General features: G+C 36.9%; 2 protein-coding genes across 4 annotated transcripts in view; one reads left to right on the forward strand and one right to left on the reverse strand.

Annotated features, from left to right (window-relative positions):
* The window catches only part of LOC136676078 (collagen alpha-4(IV) chain-like), a 23,880-nt gene extending 18,519 nt beyond the window's left edge, over nucleotides 1-5,361 (reverse strand). The window contains exons 1-5 of one of the 3 annotated variants that reach the window (XM_066652928.1): nucleotides 5,266-5,361; nucleotides 4,139-4,352; nucleotides 2,360-2,495; nucleotides 2,041-2,083; nucleotides 97-168 (exon numbers count right to left, since the gene is read on the reverse strand). In XM_066652928.1, coding sequence (XP_066509025.1) covers nucleotides 97-168; nucleotides 2,041-2,083; nucleotides 2,360-2,406 — 162 coding nt within the window. In that variant the 5' untranslated portion in view covers nucleotides 2,407-2,495; nucleotides 4,139-4,352; nucleotides 5,266-5,361. Of the gene's footprint in view, nucleotides 1-96; nucleotides 169-2,040; nucleotides 2,084-2,359; nucleotides 2,496-2,582; nucleotides 2,618-4,138; nucleotides 4,353-4,640; nucleotides 4,711-5,265 lie in introns of those variants that run through there. The other 2 variants (XM_066652929.1, XM_066652930.1) reach the window with 2 other exon arrangements.
* The window catches only part of LOC136676080 (collagen alpha-5(IV) chain-like), a 26,344-nt gene continuing 16,283 nt past the window's right edge, over nucleotides 4,191-14,251 (forward strand). The window contains exons 1-16 of the mRNA XM_066652931.1: nucleotides 4,191-4,534; nucleotides 6,665-6,721; nucleotides 10,493-10,582; nucleotides 10,673-10,717; nucleotides 11,433-11,477; nucleotides 11,558-11,620; nucleotides 11,711-11,761; nucleotides 11,858-11,884; nucleotides 11,969-12,037; nucleotides 12,176-12,238; nucleotides 12,688-12,723; nucleotides 12,857-12,904; nucleotides 13,156-13,230; nucleotides 13,424-13,468; nucleotides 13,571-13,633; nucleotides 14,173-14,217. Coding sequence (XP_066509028.1) covers nucleotides 4,451-4,534; nucleotides 6,665-6,721; nucleotides 10,493-10,582; nucleotides 10,673-10,717; nucleotides 11,433-11,477; nucleotides 11,558-11,620; nucleotides 11,711-11,761; nucleotides 11,858-11,884; nucleotides 11,969-12,037; nucleotides 12,176-12,238; nucleotides 12,688-12,723; nucleotides 12,857-12,904; nucleotides 13,156-13,230; nucleotides 13,424-13,468; nucleotides 13,571-13,633; nucleotides 14,173-14,217 — 906 coding nt within the window. The 5' untranslated portion in view covers nucleotides 4,191-4,450. The remainder of the gene's footprint in view (nucleotides 4,535-6,664; nucleotides 6,722-10,492; nucleotides 10,583-10,672; nucleotides 10,718-11,432; nucleotides 11,478-11,557; nucleotides 11,621-11,710; nucleotides 11,762-11,857; nucleotides 11,885-11,968; nucleotides 12,038-12,175; nucleotides 12,239-12,687; nucleotides 12,724-12,856; nucleotides 12,905-13,155; nucleotides 13,231-13,423; nucleotides 13,469-13,570; nucleotides 13,634-14,172; nucleotides 14,218-14,251) is intronic.

Below are 14,251 nucleotides of genomic sequence, written 5' to 3' on the forward strand. Positions count from 1 at the left end.
ACAGTATAAAAATGGGAAGAATAACATAAAGCAGGTGTAAATGATAAATTATTGTGTAAAATTAGTCTCTTTGTATCATGTTGCCTGTGTTTATACCCGCGCCCCTTTGGCAGGGTGGCACCTGCACACAGAACAGTCTCGGCCATTACACGGCTCCAGAGTTTCACCCTGAAATACAAAAAGCAGATTAAAAAACACAACAGAAATCCCCAGAATTACAACATTTACCTGTAACTATTACAAAATAAGATTATAAAAAATATATTACAATACAATATTTGATATTTTTTAAATAATGAAAATAAATCTCAATGCCTCATTCATACAAGGTAAGATTTTTATTTCTTCATTTCTGAAATGCAAGGTTCTGAACAGAGGCGATTGCTCTAAGACTGCAAGAGAAGTTCAGCTTTCCCTAAAATGTAAAAAATAAGTGATCAAATATATATGGTTGTGTGTACGTCATTGAATAAATATGGACTACAACACGCTCAACTTTTGTTCAGAATCAGCTTCTTATCACTGGTAAAGACACGGCTTTCCTCTCAATCAGTCCCACAACTTCACAGTGCTTTAAACTGTGATGACGCTGAGCGTCCACAGAGTTAATTAGCGAAGCAGCGAAGTGCAGTGGAACGAGACGAGTGATTGGATAAATGCTGGGCTTTGTCCCGCCCATCGGACGCTCAGCGTCTCTGGGGGTCTATGGGGCAGTGGGCTGGCCTCGGCTGGCCCGGACGCTCAGCTTCTGCATGATGATTGGATGATCTGTCTGAGGCTGAATCCCTTTTTGATTGACAGCGAAATGAGCGAATCAGCGACCCTTTGGTGTAAAGATCCGTGGGAGCACAGGCGGACACACTTCACATGGGCCAAGGCCGTTTAAGCAGCCTAGCTCTGCTGGCCTTTGAGAGGACACTAGTCAAGTCCCTGGAAAAGACGCCTTGTTGGTACGACAGGGTCACAGATCATTTTCTTGAAAAGGAACGGAGGGTAGAATTTACGTATAAATAAACCGACACATTTTATGATGTAGGCCGAAATTGAGCTTCCCCTCCTTGAAAGACCAGCATCCGCCACTGGTTCTGAAAATACATCAGGGTCAACATGAAACCATGTGTCTCCAAAATGGTACATTTACTTTAAAGTTAAAAATAACTCTAAACTTTGGGGCCTTTTGGAGCATTTCTATTGATCCATCTCTCATGAAAAGAAACGGTATGCATATTTAAATCTCGTAAATGAACGGGAATATTATTTATTTCAGTATAATGCCCTAGACATAACAGTCAGGGTTTGTTTAAGCTGATGTTTCTGTGGGAAAATGTGAGTGACCTCACACCTGCAGTGTGAAAACATTTGAGTGAGAACATGAAGCACCTGTGTATCACTGATCCCTCTCCCACATTCCTCCCTCAGAGCACTCTCGTAAACTCTCAAGACACTTAGCACAATGTTTAGCAAATATTTGGAGGCTCTGGATTCATTTCAGAGACAAAGAAACTCCCCAGTGCAGCTGTTTATAGGCCAAAAAAAACCTTTAAGAATGGGTTACTGCTGGGATTTTGTATATTCTGCAAAATTTGGACTGATTACTTGTGGTGCAGATTTTTACATCTTCTACAGGGAACACAATTAAATATGGACAATTTTCCAGCTCCTATATATTTGGTGACTTTAACATTCCCTTTTTTCTGAAGGGAAACTCAATGCAGCTTTAACTCATTGAAATCAAAGGCTTATTATATCCTAAAGTTTATTATACAGTGTTGTATGGACTACAGCACAACTAGCTGAGTGAGAGAAATTAGGAATGGAAGCCTGGACCTGTGGCTAATTGATTTTGAAGGTGGTTTACAAGGCACATCTGAGCTCTCCATAATGCTCTACTGAAAATCAAAAGATAAAAGAAACAATTATATTAATACTTTACTGAATAAAACTGAGACCACTTTTCCACTTGTCTAACACTGCCGCACATTGTGTATCGTGTCATGAAAATTTCCCCAACTCTGATGTACAGAAGGAAAGAGAACTTACCGCACTGACCCCTCTTATTGAAAGGTAAACCAGGGTCATCCACCTGCATCAGCAAATCAAAACATTCACTCACTCCATCTGCTCTGTTTGACACAAGCAAATTACACTTGAGTCTTCAGGAATGCAGCACATATTCAGCTGTTTACTGATTTTAAATGTCATTAAACAACTGTAAATAACAATAAAACTTTAATAAGGCATGTGATCCAGCTCTGCTCCAGTGAAGATAGTATCTAATGCAGTAAAGTGCATGTTTCACTTATTTTTCAAAATGCTTCTACCAATAGATGAGATGTAAACAAAGTCACACAGGACTCACCACACAGTAAGGATTAATCTTCTGACCCCACAGGTGAACGACCTCATTTTTTAAACTGGACGAGCACAGCTCTCTCACGTTTAATGCATCTTCCTCTTCTAGCAGAATGTCTCCTTCAGTGTGTCCTCAACAGCCACTAGTGTCAAAAAAGATATGATTTTTAGCCATATCTGTTATTTTTACTACCAAAACATACAATAATTTTCTATAAAATATAACTCACATTAGAATCAGCCTGCTTCAAACACGGATACACCCACTTGTTTATAAACATTACAGAACCCCTAGCTGTGTCCTAAACTCTACCATATTCACTGTTCCCTACATTAGAAAATATGTTAAGGTCTGGAATCAATTTGGACAGTATACAGGTTTGCAGCTTAAAATGTCACAATATATTGCATTGCATAAACAATGTTATTGGCCTCACTTGTGTGCAGTGGCAGCCCATGTACTTAGTCTTTTGGTCTCAGTCTTTTGGGTTTGGCACATCTTTTTTAACATTGCACCAAACCAAACAAAGCAATGCATTGTGGGTATTCTGTGATCACCAGAGTACTGTTATATAGATTCACACATTGCTTATTGTGCTTTGAGGGGGTGGTTTAGTGTACTAAACACTTCTCACTACAAATACAATGCATTCACTATAGTGAATGGGGTATGGTTTTCAACACAAACTCTGATACATCTAAAAAAATCTAAAAAAAAAAAATGCACTTATTTTTAACGAAAAGTATATGATTTGGAAAATGGGGCCACTAAATAATGCATGTAATTCAAAGTAGAAAGATTTGTAATTTGTAAAAACTGACAAAAAGCATTTTTATTGTTTATAATATCCTTGTTTTCAATTTTCAATTTTCGAAATTTATCTGAGCCAAAACTGTGTCATATGTATAATTCTGAGGAAAATGATACCGATTTAGCATGTAGTGTAATATCCTTAAACCGACTTATAAAACCTAAAAAATTTGCAAAAATATTACATATAGATGCGTATTTATTATCAGAGATACATTTATTGCCATGGCATTTGCTTTAAGTCTGCAGTAGATAAATGGCTTAGTTTCACTAGCTTCTCAGCACCTTCTGAAGAGAACTGCTCCATTTAAGGTGGAACGTAACTGTTGCACTCGGTGAGAGCTGTAAAAGTTAGCTTTAGCTTGACGTCATTTCCTCATGAAAAACACTGTACTCGTACTAATATTAATAATAAAAGAATGCACATTTCTGCTGTGTTACTTTTAATAGTAACTGCAGTTTCTACACTAGAAAATAAAAGAAGACATATAAACCAATACATTTTGTTTATATATATTAGAAAAATAAACCCCTGTTATGAAAGTTGGCACAGTCTGCTTATTTCAAACAGTATTGAGCTAATGAAATACTAAAGAAAGACGAGATGATTCACTAGATCATAAAAACTCACATTTTTATCACAATTTATCACATCTTTTACCTTATACCGTGTTTTTAAATGGCATGTTCTATCTGAACAAGATCAAACTAGGTACTTTAAGTGCACATTTGCCCTCAATATCATATTCTTGTGGAATTATTATTATTATTATTATTGTGGAATTAAGATACAGATCAATCAAGTCAACTGAATGCCTCACTGTTTTCAAAGCGAAAGCAAACCAGTGCAGTTCATCAGAGGTGGAATAACTCCTTTTTCTCTAGGCCTAGTAAAACCAAATATGTGAGCTTTGCATCATCAGAAACACCAAAGATAAACAACAGAAAATCCAGAACACAAAGAAGAGCTCTTACCTGCTTTTCACTCTCACTAGGCTTTCCCCCAAGCAGCTGAAATCAAATGCCCATGCTCTCTGAGGCTGAAAAACTCAGAGAGGATGCACACTAGTTTGCAGTGGTTCTGAGGGGGCATCACAGTGGGCTGTACTACTGTAAGTTTCCTCAACATCTCCAGTCTGAGAAACTCTCCTCTCTTTGTATTTCCACCAAATCCGAGATCATCTTCACACTGAAGTCAGAGAGTAGAACAGAATGAGACACTTATTTTCAAAAAAGTAGGAAATATCCTATGCATTTCAGGAGTTTCAACCAAGGAGGAGGAGGAGGATGATAATGATGAAGATGGGGTCATACTGGATGCTGATAATCCTCCTCAGCTCTTCTGTGCTGTGGAATACTGATGCAAAGAAGGTAGGTTTTTTTTTAAGTTTCTGTTCTTTTGGGACCCCTGTTCTGAGTGCTAATATGAACACTTAATCTACATGGAACAACTGTATTTATGGTATGTTATTGGTACCTGGTAGTAATTCCGTTAAGTGCAGAGTTTAATTTGAATAAGAACAAAGAAATAAAAATCATAAAAACATGCTGTATTTTTTTCCCAGGTTATTTAATTATATATCGTTACAGGAACATTTTCCTCAAAACACAATAGACACCAATAGGCCTTTATTTCAGTAGCTGCCCAGTGACACACTGAGTGTAAACCTTAGATTGTAAATGGTGTGAACTGGTGGGAGGAAGCTTCAGAATCCCCCCACAGGGGGCAGACAGAAGTGAGAGTGTGTAGGTAGCAAATATTATTACTAGGATTAGGAAATATGAAAAATGTTGCCATAATATAGGGTTAAATTGTTTATGGGAGGTATCTGATTTAATTTCATATTGTTATTGCAGCTGTCATTAAAACTGCAGTTGTCTATAATGCCACAGCACATGCAACTTACATAAAAGCAGATTTATATTGAAAAATCAAGGCAGTCCAAACATTTTCACTACTAATTTATACAGTTTTGAATTCGGTTTATATACTTAATAAAGTTTAAAAACATCATCTGCTCTTACTGTTTGTCAAATGGATTTTTTTGGAAATGCTCCAGAATACCCAGTTATACATTTTACACTGAAAATGAAGAGAAAACCTGGTAGCGGTACGGGTAGTGTCACTGCCACACAGCTCCTGATGTCCTAGGCCCTATGTCTGTGAATACAGTGGTGTGTTCTCCTCTTATCTGTATGGGTTTCCTCCAGGTGCTCTTACTTCTTCTTACAATATAAAAACACAAGTTGGTAGGTCACCTGACTCTGTGAAATTATGTGAGTGCATGGGTGAGTGTGTTATGCCCTGTGATAGACAGGTGCCATGTCCAGAATTAGGATCTTTGGCAGTATATTAAATGAGTGAGGGATGTACACACGTGAATGGAGTGTATTTCATGTTATATGAGTGTGTTTGTGGTAAGAGCAGGAAAAAAGCAGGCTGTATTTCTGCTTTATTTCTGAAGTGGATAAGAGATAGTAAGTGGAGTATGCTCCATGGTGAACAAAGCAGGAGTGAACCTCCAGCATAGATTTGTATGTAATTAATGCATGTAGCTGTCCTGATGTTTTTCAAACGTTTCGCTGGTTGAGAGAGTGTCTGCTTCTGTCCTGGTGGTCGTCTGTGTGTTTATACACATGAGTAAACAGCAGGAGAGTTCAGTAAAGCGGATGTTCAGTGGTGTGTCTACGTGTGTGTGTGTGTGTGTGCATGTTGCTGTATGATACTTGTGGCAGTAGGGTGACTAGAGTTTAGTCATTCCACTATATGAACCTAAACCTAAGAAAGCAGCTATAATCATACTCTGTAGTTTTCCTTGTGCTATTGTCATGTGTAAAAGTTTGGGAACCCTGAAAACATGCAGTGTTGGTTACACAATCAAACAAAACAAAACAAAAAATACAGTATTCAAACATGTTTTTATACTGCATTTATTTTCATGTTTTAAAAACAAACTGGGCTTTGCACAGTTTATATTTTATTCTTTACTTTTTCCCTATATCTTAATCTCAGCAATAAGAAATAGACCACTAATATCTACACTTACAGAGTGCTTGTCTAGACAATGCCCTTTACATTCTTTGGGACATGAGGGAGTCACATCACCCACCACATCATCTGATCCCACCACACATTTGATCTCACCACACATCAGCTATTAGGTAGAAAAGAGTCAGCTCAAAGCAGGAAAACCATCCAGGACAGGACATCTGTCAATCGCTGGGCATCACAAACACACATACACACACACACACACACACACACACACACACAGTCACTCAAACACTCACACCTGTGGACATTGTTTTACACACTCACCCAGTCACTCACACTGTGAAAATTTAAAACATTTAAAACATTGTTTTTATTTCATTGCTTGCACTGGGAAATTAACAGAATGGTTAAATAGCACAGTGGATTAGACACTTAAATACTTTTACTGTGATAATATTTCATATTGTTTAAGTTATAACTCTTCATGGTTGTGTGTGTCATTTCAGGGTTGTGTGTGTACTGGGAAGTCCAGATGTCACTGTGAAGGAGTGAAAGGTCAAAAGGTGGGTAGAAGGGCTCATTTATTTAATGCTAATATCAGAAGACTTTGAAAACAATGATAAGTTGATATCATTTTACATCTAAAAAAAGTGGCGTTGGTTATAGAGGCAGGGTCAATATTGGCAAGAGCCAGGATTAAAAATGTATGATAATGAAATTTTTTTTTTTATTATTGAAATTAACACTTGAATTAGTCTGACTTAAAACAGCTATTTTGACCACATTATACCAAATGCAATTGAAAAACAGCATGCCAAAGTTCTAAGAAAACTCATGAATTAATTGTGACATTGGAAATTTGTAACACTAAAGTTGTAAACAAAGTTTTTTGGTGTTCAGTCAGTTTAGAGTTTCATGTTTAAAACTGCTACTAATCCTATAACTAAAAGTAAAACGTCTTCTTACGTCAGTAACTCGATTTTAGCATGTCGTTTACAATATTTCATAGAAGTACATTAGAGAACAGGAGAACAACGATGAGTTGACTGAGTAGGTGAAATATCTGTTGTGTTTATGCTGGTGTAAGAACAGCAAGTTCAAAAAGGGCCTTGAAACACATCCTGTTGTGGCTTTGCTGTCAAGGGTAAAACTCTCAGATTACTACCTTGTCTCATATTTTATAAACATTCTTTATTTATTTGAATTTAACTGCGGTTGTTTCCCACCAGAGAACGTCGCACATCCTTGTACACTGCAGTGACTTTTGTGGGAAGCTAAAGGGACAAAATCTGACTCCATGAAGCATTTTGAAAATGCATGATATATGATAAATGTGCCTATGATGTTCTACATTAATAAAATATTACACATATTATAGCATGTAACTACATTTAACTGTTATTATCTGTATATTTATAAGTGTATATTTTTTGGGCAATACATGCATGAAAATATACCTATTAACCAAAAAAATGTATTGTGTGTTGAGCTGGTACGAGTGGATCAGACAAAGCAGTGCTGCTGGACTGATTTCTTTGCAGCATCTAGTGATAGGAACCAGTAGTCTCTCAAAACTACCATAAATTAGGCAGGTTATATGTATATGTATTATATATTATGTATTATATGTATGAAGCTCTGGGCGTCTGGTTCCATTCACCACCACTGTGGAAAAATTAAGTTTCTAGAACTTTCTCTGGAATGCAACATTTTACATTAAATCACTCTCAGTCACTTCATTGGTGTCTAAACCATGAAATGATGGAGAGAGGGGTGCATCCCATTTTCTGCTGGAGGATGTGATACGTTTTATTAAGCAGAGATTGTTGAGGGCTGTTACTGACATCTAGTGGTTGTTAAACGTATAAACACTAAGTAAAAGTTACATTAAAAAAAAGCAATTAAAAAATGGACAGAGGTTGATACATATTATATACAGAGGAAAAATTAAAACAAATATATATTTTACCATCATCAACATTGCATTAAAAAATCAGATATCAGAATATCACTGGAGGTTTTGAAGAGTAATGCTATATTTCAGTCATTCTCCATTTGGAGTGGGGATAGAGGGGGATACATAGAAAAAAAAACTAATTCATATGTCCAAGAACACAACAACCTTAACATGTTTATTAACAACTCCAGTTATAAAACATGCAAAATGGAGAGCTTAATTTCAAACTGATTTTAATATATTTTTCAATATATTCATATATTTTTTAATATATTAATCAATTTTTCACCGGAGTTACCCTCTTAAAAAGCATTTATTTTGTTAATAATGTATATATATTAAGAGATAATATTGCTATACCCAATGTAATGCAAAACAATAATTTAAATAAACATGTTACTAATGTACTTTTATAGACATATGTTAAAAAGAACAAGAAACAATTGTATTTTTTACACTTAAAGGCAGGCGGCACGGTGGCGCAGCAGTTAGTGTCGCAGTCACACAGCTCCAGGGGCCTGGAGGTTGTGGGTTCGATTCCCGCTCCGGGTGACTGTCTGTGAGGAGTTGGTGTGTTCTCCCCGTGTCCGCGTGGGTTTCCTCCGGGTGCTCCGGTTTCCTCCCACAGTCCAAAAACACACGTTGCAGGTGGATTGGTGACTTGAAAATGTCCGTAGGTGTGAGTGTGTGAGTGAATGTGTGTGTGTCTGTGTTGCCCTGTGAAGGACTGGCGTCCCCTCCAGGGTGTTTTCCCGCCTTGCGCCCAATGATTCCAGGTAGGCTCTGGACCCCCCGTGACCCTAAATTGGATAAGCGGTTACAGATAATGGATGGATGGATGGACACTTAAAGGCAAACATCTTTTAATATACTGTAATAAAATAATAAATTGTTGTACAATAAACATAAAAAATAAATTACTGAGATAAACAGTCCAAAACTTATTGCTCCATCTTTTAATGCAATATATTCTTCATGAAGACAATATTTCATTAAAAATATCAAACACTCATCTGTAACACCAGTGACTGAACAAGTAATTTTACTGGATAAAAGGCATTAAAAATGAGCAACATGAGAAAACATGAGAAAATTAATAATGTTAATTGTATAATTTCTGTAAAGATCATATGTTATATACTGTGCATTTTATATTTTATGATTTATATGTGCATTTTATATTTTATGTGCATTAGAAACATTTACACAGCATGTCAGATTGTAATAAAAATTGCCCTACATTTTGCATGAATTAAGAATGAAAAAATATATTGACTTAATTTTAAATATAAAAATTTAGACAAAGTTTAAGCCCTCCAACCTTTGTGACATGGTTTCCCACTCCAAATGGAGAATGACCCATTTATAGTTGAGGTTAATATACAGCTAAACTATGCGGCAGAGGTGGTGTGAGGATTATAAACACAAGAGGACATTTGATAAACAGAACGAAGCTACAAACTCAAAAATGACCACCGCTCCTCAGTGACCGCATCTCGCTTCACAAAACTGGAATTTATGGCAGGACTGACATTCAGAAGCTTTTTGTAGCTAAAAGCAGTGTGTATAAACATGATCTGATGAGCAGTGGAAAAAGTAATATGGTCTGACAAATGACCTACAATGTCTAACCACCTCTACCATTACATCTGAAAGTTTTTAATGGTAGATATTTATAACAGAAGCAGTTTTATAGGCTATGAGTGGTTATATTTTCATGGGGTATTTAATATTAACTGTGTACTCTGACTAAACGGTTTTGGCTGGTTGCCTTAAATCTGAGCAATGTATCCTTCAATTAATTCTTGATCTTTGCTGATTTCACATAGCACAAAACAGATCAGGAATCAGATTTTAAACATGGCTAGCCAAACTGCTAAGCTTCAACCAAGCTAAGAACAATTCACTCTAAACAATATCACCCTTACTCAGAACAAAATAGATCCCAATAGGTCTTTATTTACCCTCACAGCCAAAGAAAATGAACCAAACTAAGGTAAAAAAAATAATAAATCAGTAGAAATATGTAGCTAGTTGCTAACTTTAGCATTTAGCTTATTGTGAGTGCAGTAAGATTCAGCTTCTAATTTAGCAATGTAAGCTATCTGCATCACATTTGTGTTTACAGCTAAGCATACATCATCAGAAGAGCATTTCATAATCTTAAAGACTAGAGGCACCATTTTAGGAGTCATACAGGCATCTAGTCGTTTAGGCCTATAGACTTAGCAAATGTTCTGACTTTTTGGTGAGTCCCTTTTAAATCTATAATGAAGTGTTTCTTTTGACACCTGAATATTTTATACAGGATTATTCACATCTCATACTTACAACTCCCGCCATTACATATTCTGTTTTAATTTCTGATTTCCCACAGGGTGAAAAAGGATATCTTGGTGAGACTGGTCGTCCTGGAATACAGGGCTTTGCTGGAGTTGAGGGTCATCGAGGTCATCAAGGTGAAAAGGTAAGATGTCATCAGGTGTAGAAAGAGGTAGAAGTGGTGTAACAGAGCTTTAAAATCTGATTTTCTGATTTGACTCATTTTCTTTTAAAGGGAAATCCTGGTCCTGTTGGTGACATTGGGTTGAAAGGGGAAAGGGTACTGTATCTTCATGTTTTATAATATTTTTTGTTAGATTTGATTCCCGCTCCGGTTTCCACCGGGTGCTCCAGTTTCCTCCCACAGTCCAAAAACACACGTTTGTAGGTGGATTGGCGACTCAAAAGTGTCCGTAGGTGTGAGTGAATGTGTGTGTGTGTGTGTGTTGCCCTGTGAAGGACTGGTGCCCCCTCCAGGGTGTATTCCCACCTTGCGCCCAATAATTCCAGGTAGGCTCTGGACCCACCGCGACCCTGAACTGGATAAGCGGTTACAGATAATGAATGAACTATTAGACTTATGAGAAAGAATGAGTGTGTGAGTACTGTTTTATTTACTTTTTGATGTCTATGAATACTTTAATATATTTAATAATTATGATGAAATAAAATGTTTATTTAAATATTTTATGAGATGAACGTTGACATTGTTTTCTTTTCAATAAAATACAATAACAACAACAACAACAACAATAATAATAATAATAATAATAATAATAATAATAATAATAATAATAATAATAATAATAATATTTCCATCAAAATATTTTCCACCAATGTTATTGGAGTAAAAATGCAAGTTGAAGGACCCCCAAATCATGTTCAAATCATTGTTATGGCTTTTATGGAAAAGGATAAACTTTAACTAAATTTATTGGAGTGATTCCTTTTATGAATCTTAATTATTATTCGTCCATGTGTCTTGTGAAATTTAGGGACCTTTGGGAAATCCAGGCTTTCTTGGAGCTCCAGGATTGCCGGTAAATCTGTGTTTTGTTACTTGTACAGAAGAGAGTATTTTTGTGTTGTGCTATGTTTGTGAGTTTTTATTACATTTTAGGGCACTCCAGGAATTCAAGGTCCTGTTGGTCCACCTGGTAGTCCTGGATGCAATGGTACAAAGGTATTAAATCAGCATTAGTAATATTATCCTTGACATATAATGTATTGAATGCAAATGGATATAGTGAGTGTCATCTGTTTCTGGCCACAGGGAGATAGAGGTGAACCTGGATTGCCTGGTCTCCCTGGATTTGGATCAAGAGTAAGAAATTACATATATATACATATATCCTATTGGGACATTTATCATGGAATATTCACACAAATATAGGCTTATTTATTATTATTTATCATTTAGGGACATCCTGGTGAGCCTGGGCAAAAGGTGAGCACTTTCTCAAATGATCATCCTCTCATCTCTTTCATTTTCAGCAATTTTCCTTCTATTTAGTTTTCTGTACTATGACAGGGGGAACCTGGACCATCAATTCTAAGTCCTATCGGACCCCCTGGACCTCCAGGACAGGATGGGGCTCCAGTATGTATTTGTCTTCACATTTCTTCCATGACTTGCTCCTTATATAAATATTCTGTAAATAGAAGTAGGTCTCCAGAGATTAAGTGCATAACAAGAGGGCAAGCACGGTACTAAAATGTATCCTTTCTATTCTTACAGGGACAAGAAGGCTCACCAGGAAGAGATGGACATGCTGGAATTCCAGGTTTCCCAGGACCCACTGTGAGTTTCTTGGCAACTAATGTTTTAATGTCAGTTTTAACAAAGAGTTCCCAGAAGGCACAATTATTCTCTCTCTATCTCTGAGTGTCAAAGATGGCTGTCCATCTTCCCCTTGCCTCAGCATAATTCAACTTTTTGCTAACAATTGGGCCGTTAGTGTTCTCCTCCAAGCGTGACAAGCTGCAATGTGTTTGTGTTGGTGGCAGTACAAAAATAAGTGCTGTAACTTGTCTTAGAGCAAGCTAATGTTAGTCTGTAGATGTCCCGGGTTGGGACCTCAAACAAATGAGTATATCTAAATTTTGCATATTACCATAGAAAATGTTTACTGCATGGCTTTTCAGATTTTAAATCGGACCATTTCCATGCAGATATATAGATCAGTTGTGCACAGTATTTATAAAAATTAATTTTATAATAACCATGAGTAATATTCTCCGTTTCTGTAGGGACCACCTGGGCATCCTGGATCTCCAGGTTTAAAGGTATTATATAAAAATTTATATATTTATAAATTGAAACCTATTTACAATTATACATGAATATGTGTATGTGTGTGTGTGTGTGTGTGTGTGTGTGTGTGTGTGTGTGTGTGTGTGTTTGTTTGTTTGTGTTTAGGGTACAGAGGGACAGCGTTCTGGTGTTCCAGGGCCTCCTGGTCCCAAGGTCATGACTGATCTAAAATTAAATACTTCCAGTTCTCAATACAATGGCTTACAGTTGCTCCTTAAGGCAGTGTTAATCTCTCATAGAACAGCTTACATTACCCTTTCAGGACTGTTTACAGTCACCTATAAGAGAGTTTTACATTCCTCTGTATTTAACATCTGCTCATCTTTCTACTCTGTTTACTCTGCTGTTTACTACAGCATTGCGCAGCACACATTCTTAGTTACTGTATTTTGTCTTTATTTTAGGGGAACCGTGGAGCACCAGGGAGACCTGGCCCTAAAGGAACCAAACTATATGCAACTGCCACTAAGGACATAAAGGTAATGAATAATGTATTCATTATACATTATTCATATTCAAAGTTTTTATCAACAGGCTTCGGTTTGGACACTTTGCGCTGCTTTATACTTTGTCAAACATGGCTTCAAATGACATGTTTATTAAACTTAATGGTGCATTTTGTGGGTATATCTCAATTTAAGTTTAGAAATACTTGTTCATGTGCCTCTGCAGGGTGATATTGGAGATGAAGGTGATAGGGGATGTCCTGGTAAACCTGTGAGTATTTCCATCATCATGTATTTTTATTTCTTAAAGTGTCTCTAATTTGGGTTTTTTGCTGTAGTTTAATTACAGTTTTTTTTCTTTTTTGTTTTTCAGGGACGTCCTGGCTTTTCCGATCAGAAAGGTGAAAAGGGGAGAAAAGGTGAAGAAGGCCCTGAGGTAAGTATAGGTTTTTTAAATTAGCGTTTTGTCTTATGCTGAAGTGTAATCACAATATTTTCTGAAGCTTCCCTATGGTATATTAGCACTAATGTAGCACTAGGGCATATTGGATAAATATAGATATTTAATGGTTATTAAAGTTATTGGGGCGGCACGGTGGCGCAGCAGGTAGTGTTGCAGTCACACGGCTCCAGGGACCTGGAGGTTGTGGGTTCAAGTCCCGCTCTGTGAGGAGTTTGGTGTGTTCTCTCCTTGAGGGTTTCCTCCCACAGTCAAAAAAACACACGTTCGTCAGTGGATTGGCTACTTAAAAGTGTCCATAGGTCTGAGTGAGTGTGAAAGTGTGTGTCACCCTGGTGCCCAGTGACTCCGGGTAGGCTCCGGACCCACCACGACCCTGAACTGGAGAAGTGGTTTCAGACAATGAATGAATGAATGAATAAAGACATTTGATATTTAGACTTTTATTTAAACACATTTTAATCTGCCAAAATGTGTGTTACACAGTTAAAGTTTTTTTTGTGTTTTTACTTTAGGGGAAACTAGGGAAGGAAGGAATCCCTGGAGGTCCAGGATTAACGGTAATATATTTGATTATTTACAGAAAGATTCTTT

The sequence above is a fragment of the Hoplias malabaricus genome, chromosome X1 (assembly GCF_029633855.1).
Source record: "Hoplias malabaricus isolate fHopMal1 chromosome X1, fHopMal1.hap1, whole genome shotgun sequence".
Taxonomy (NCBI): Eukaryota; Metazoa; Chordata; class Actinopteri; order Characiformes; family Erythrinidae; genus Hoplias; species Hoplias malabaricus.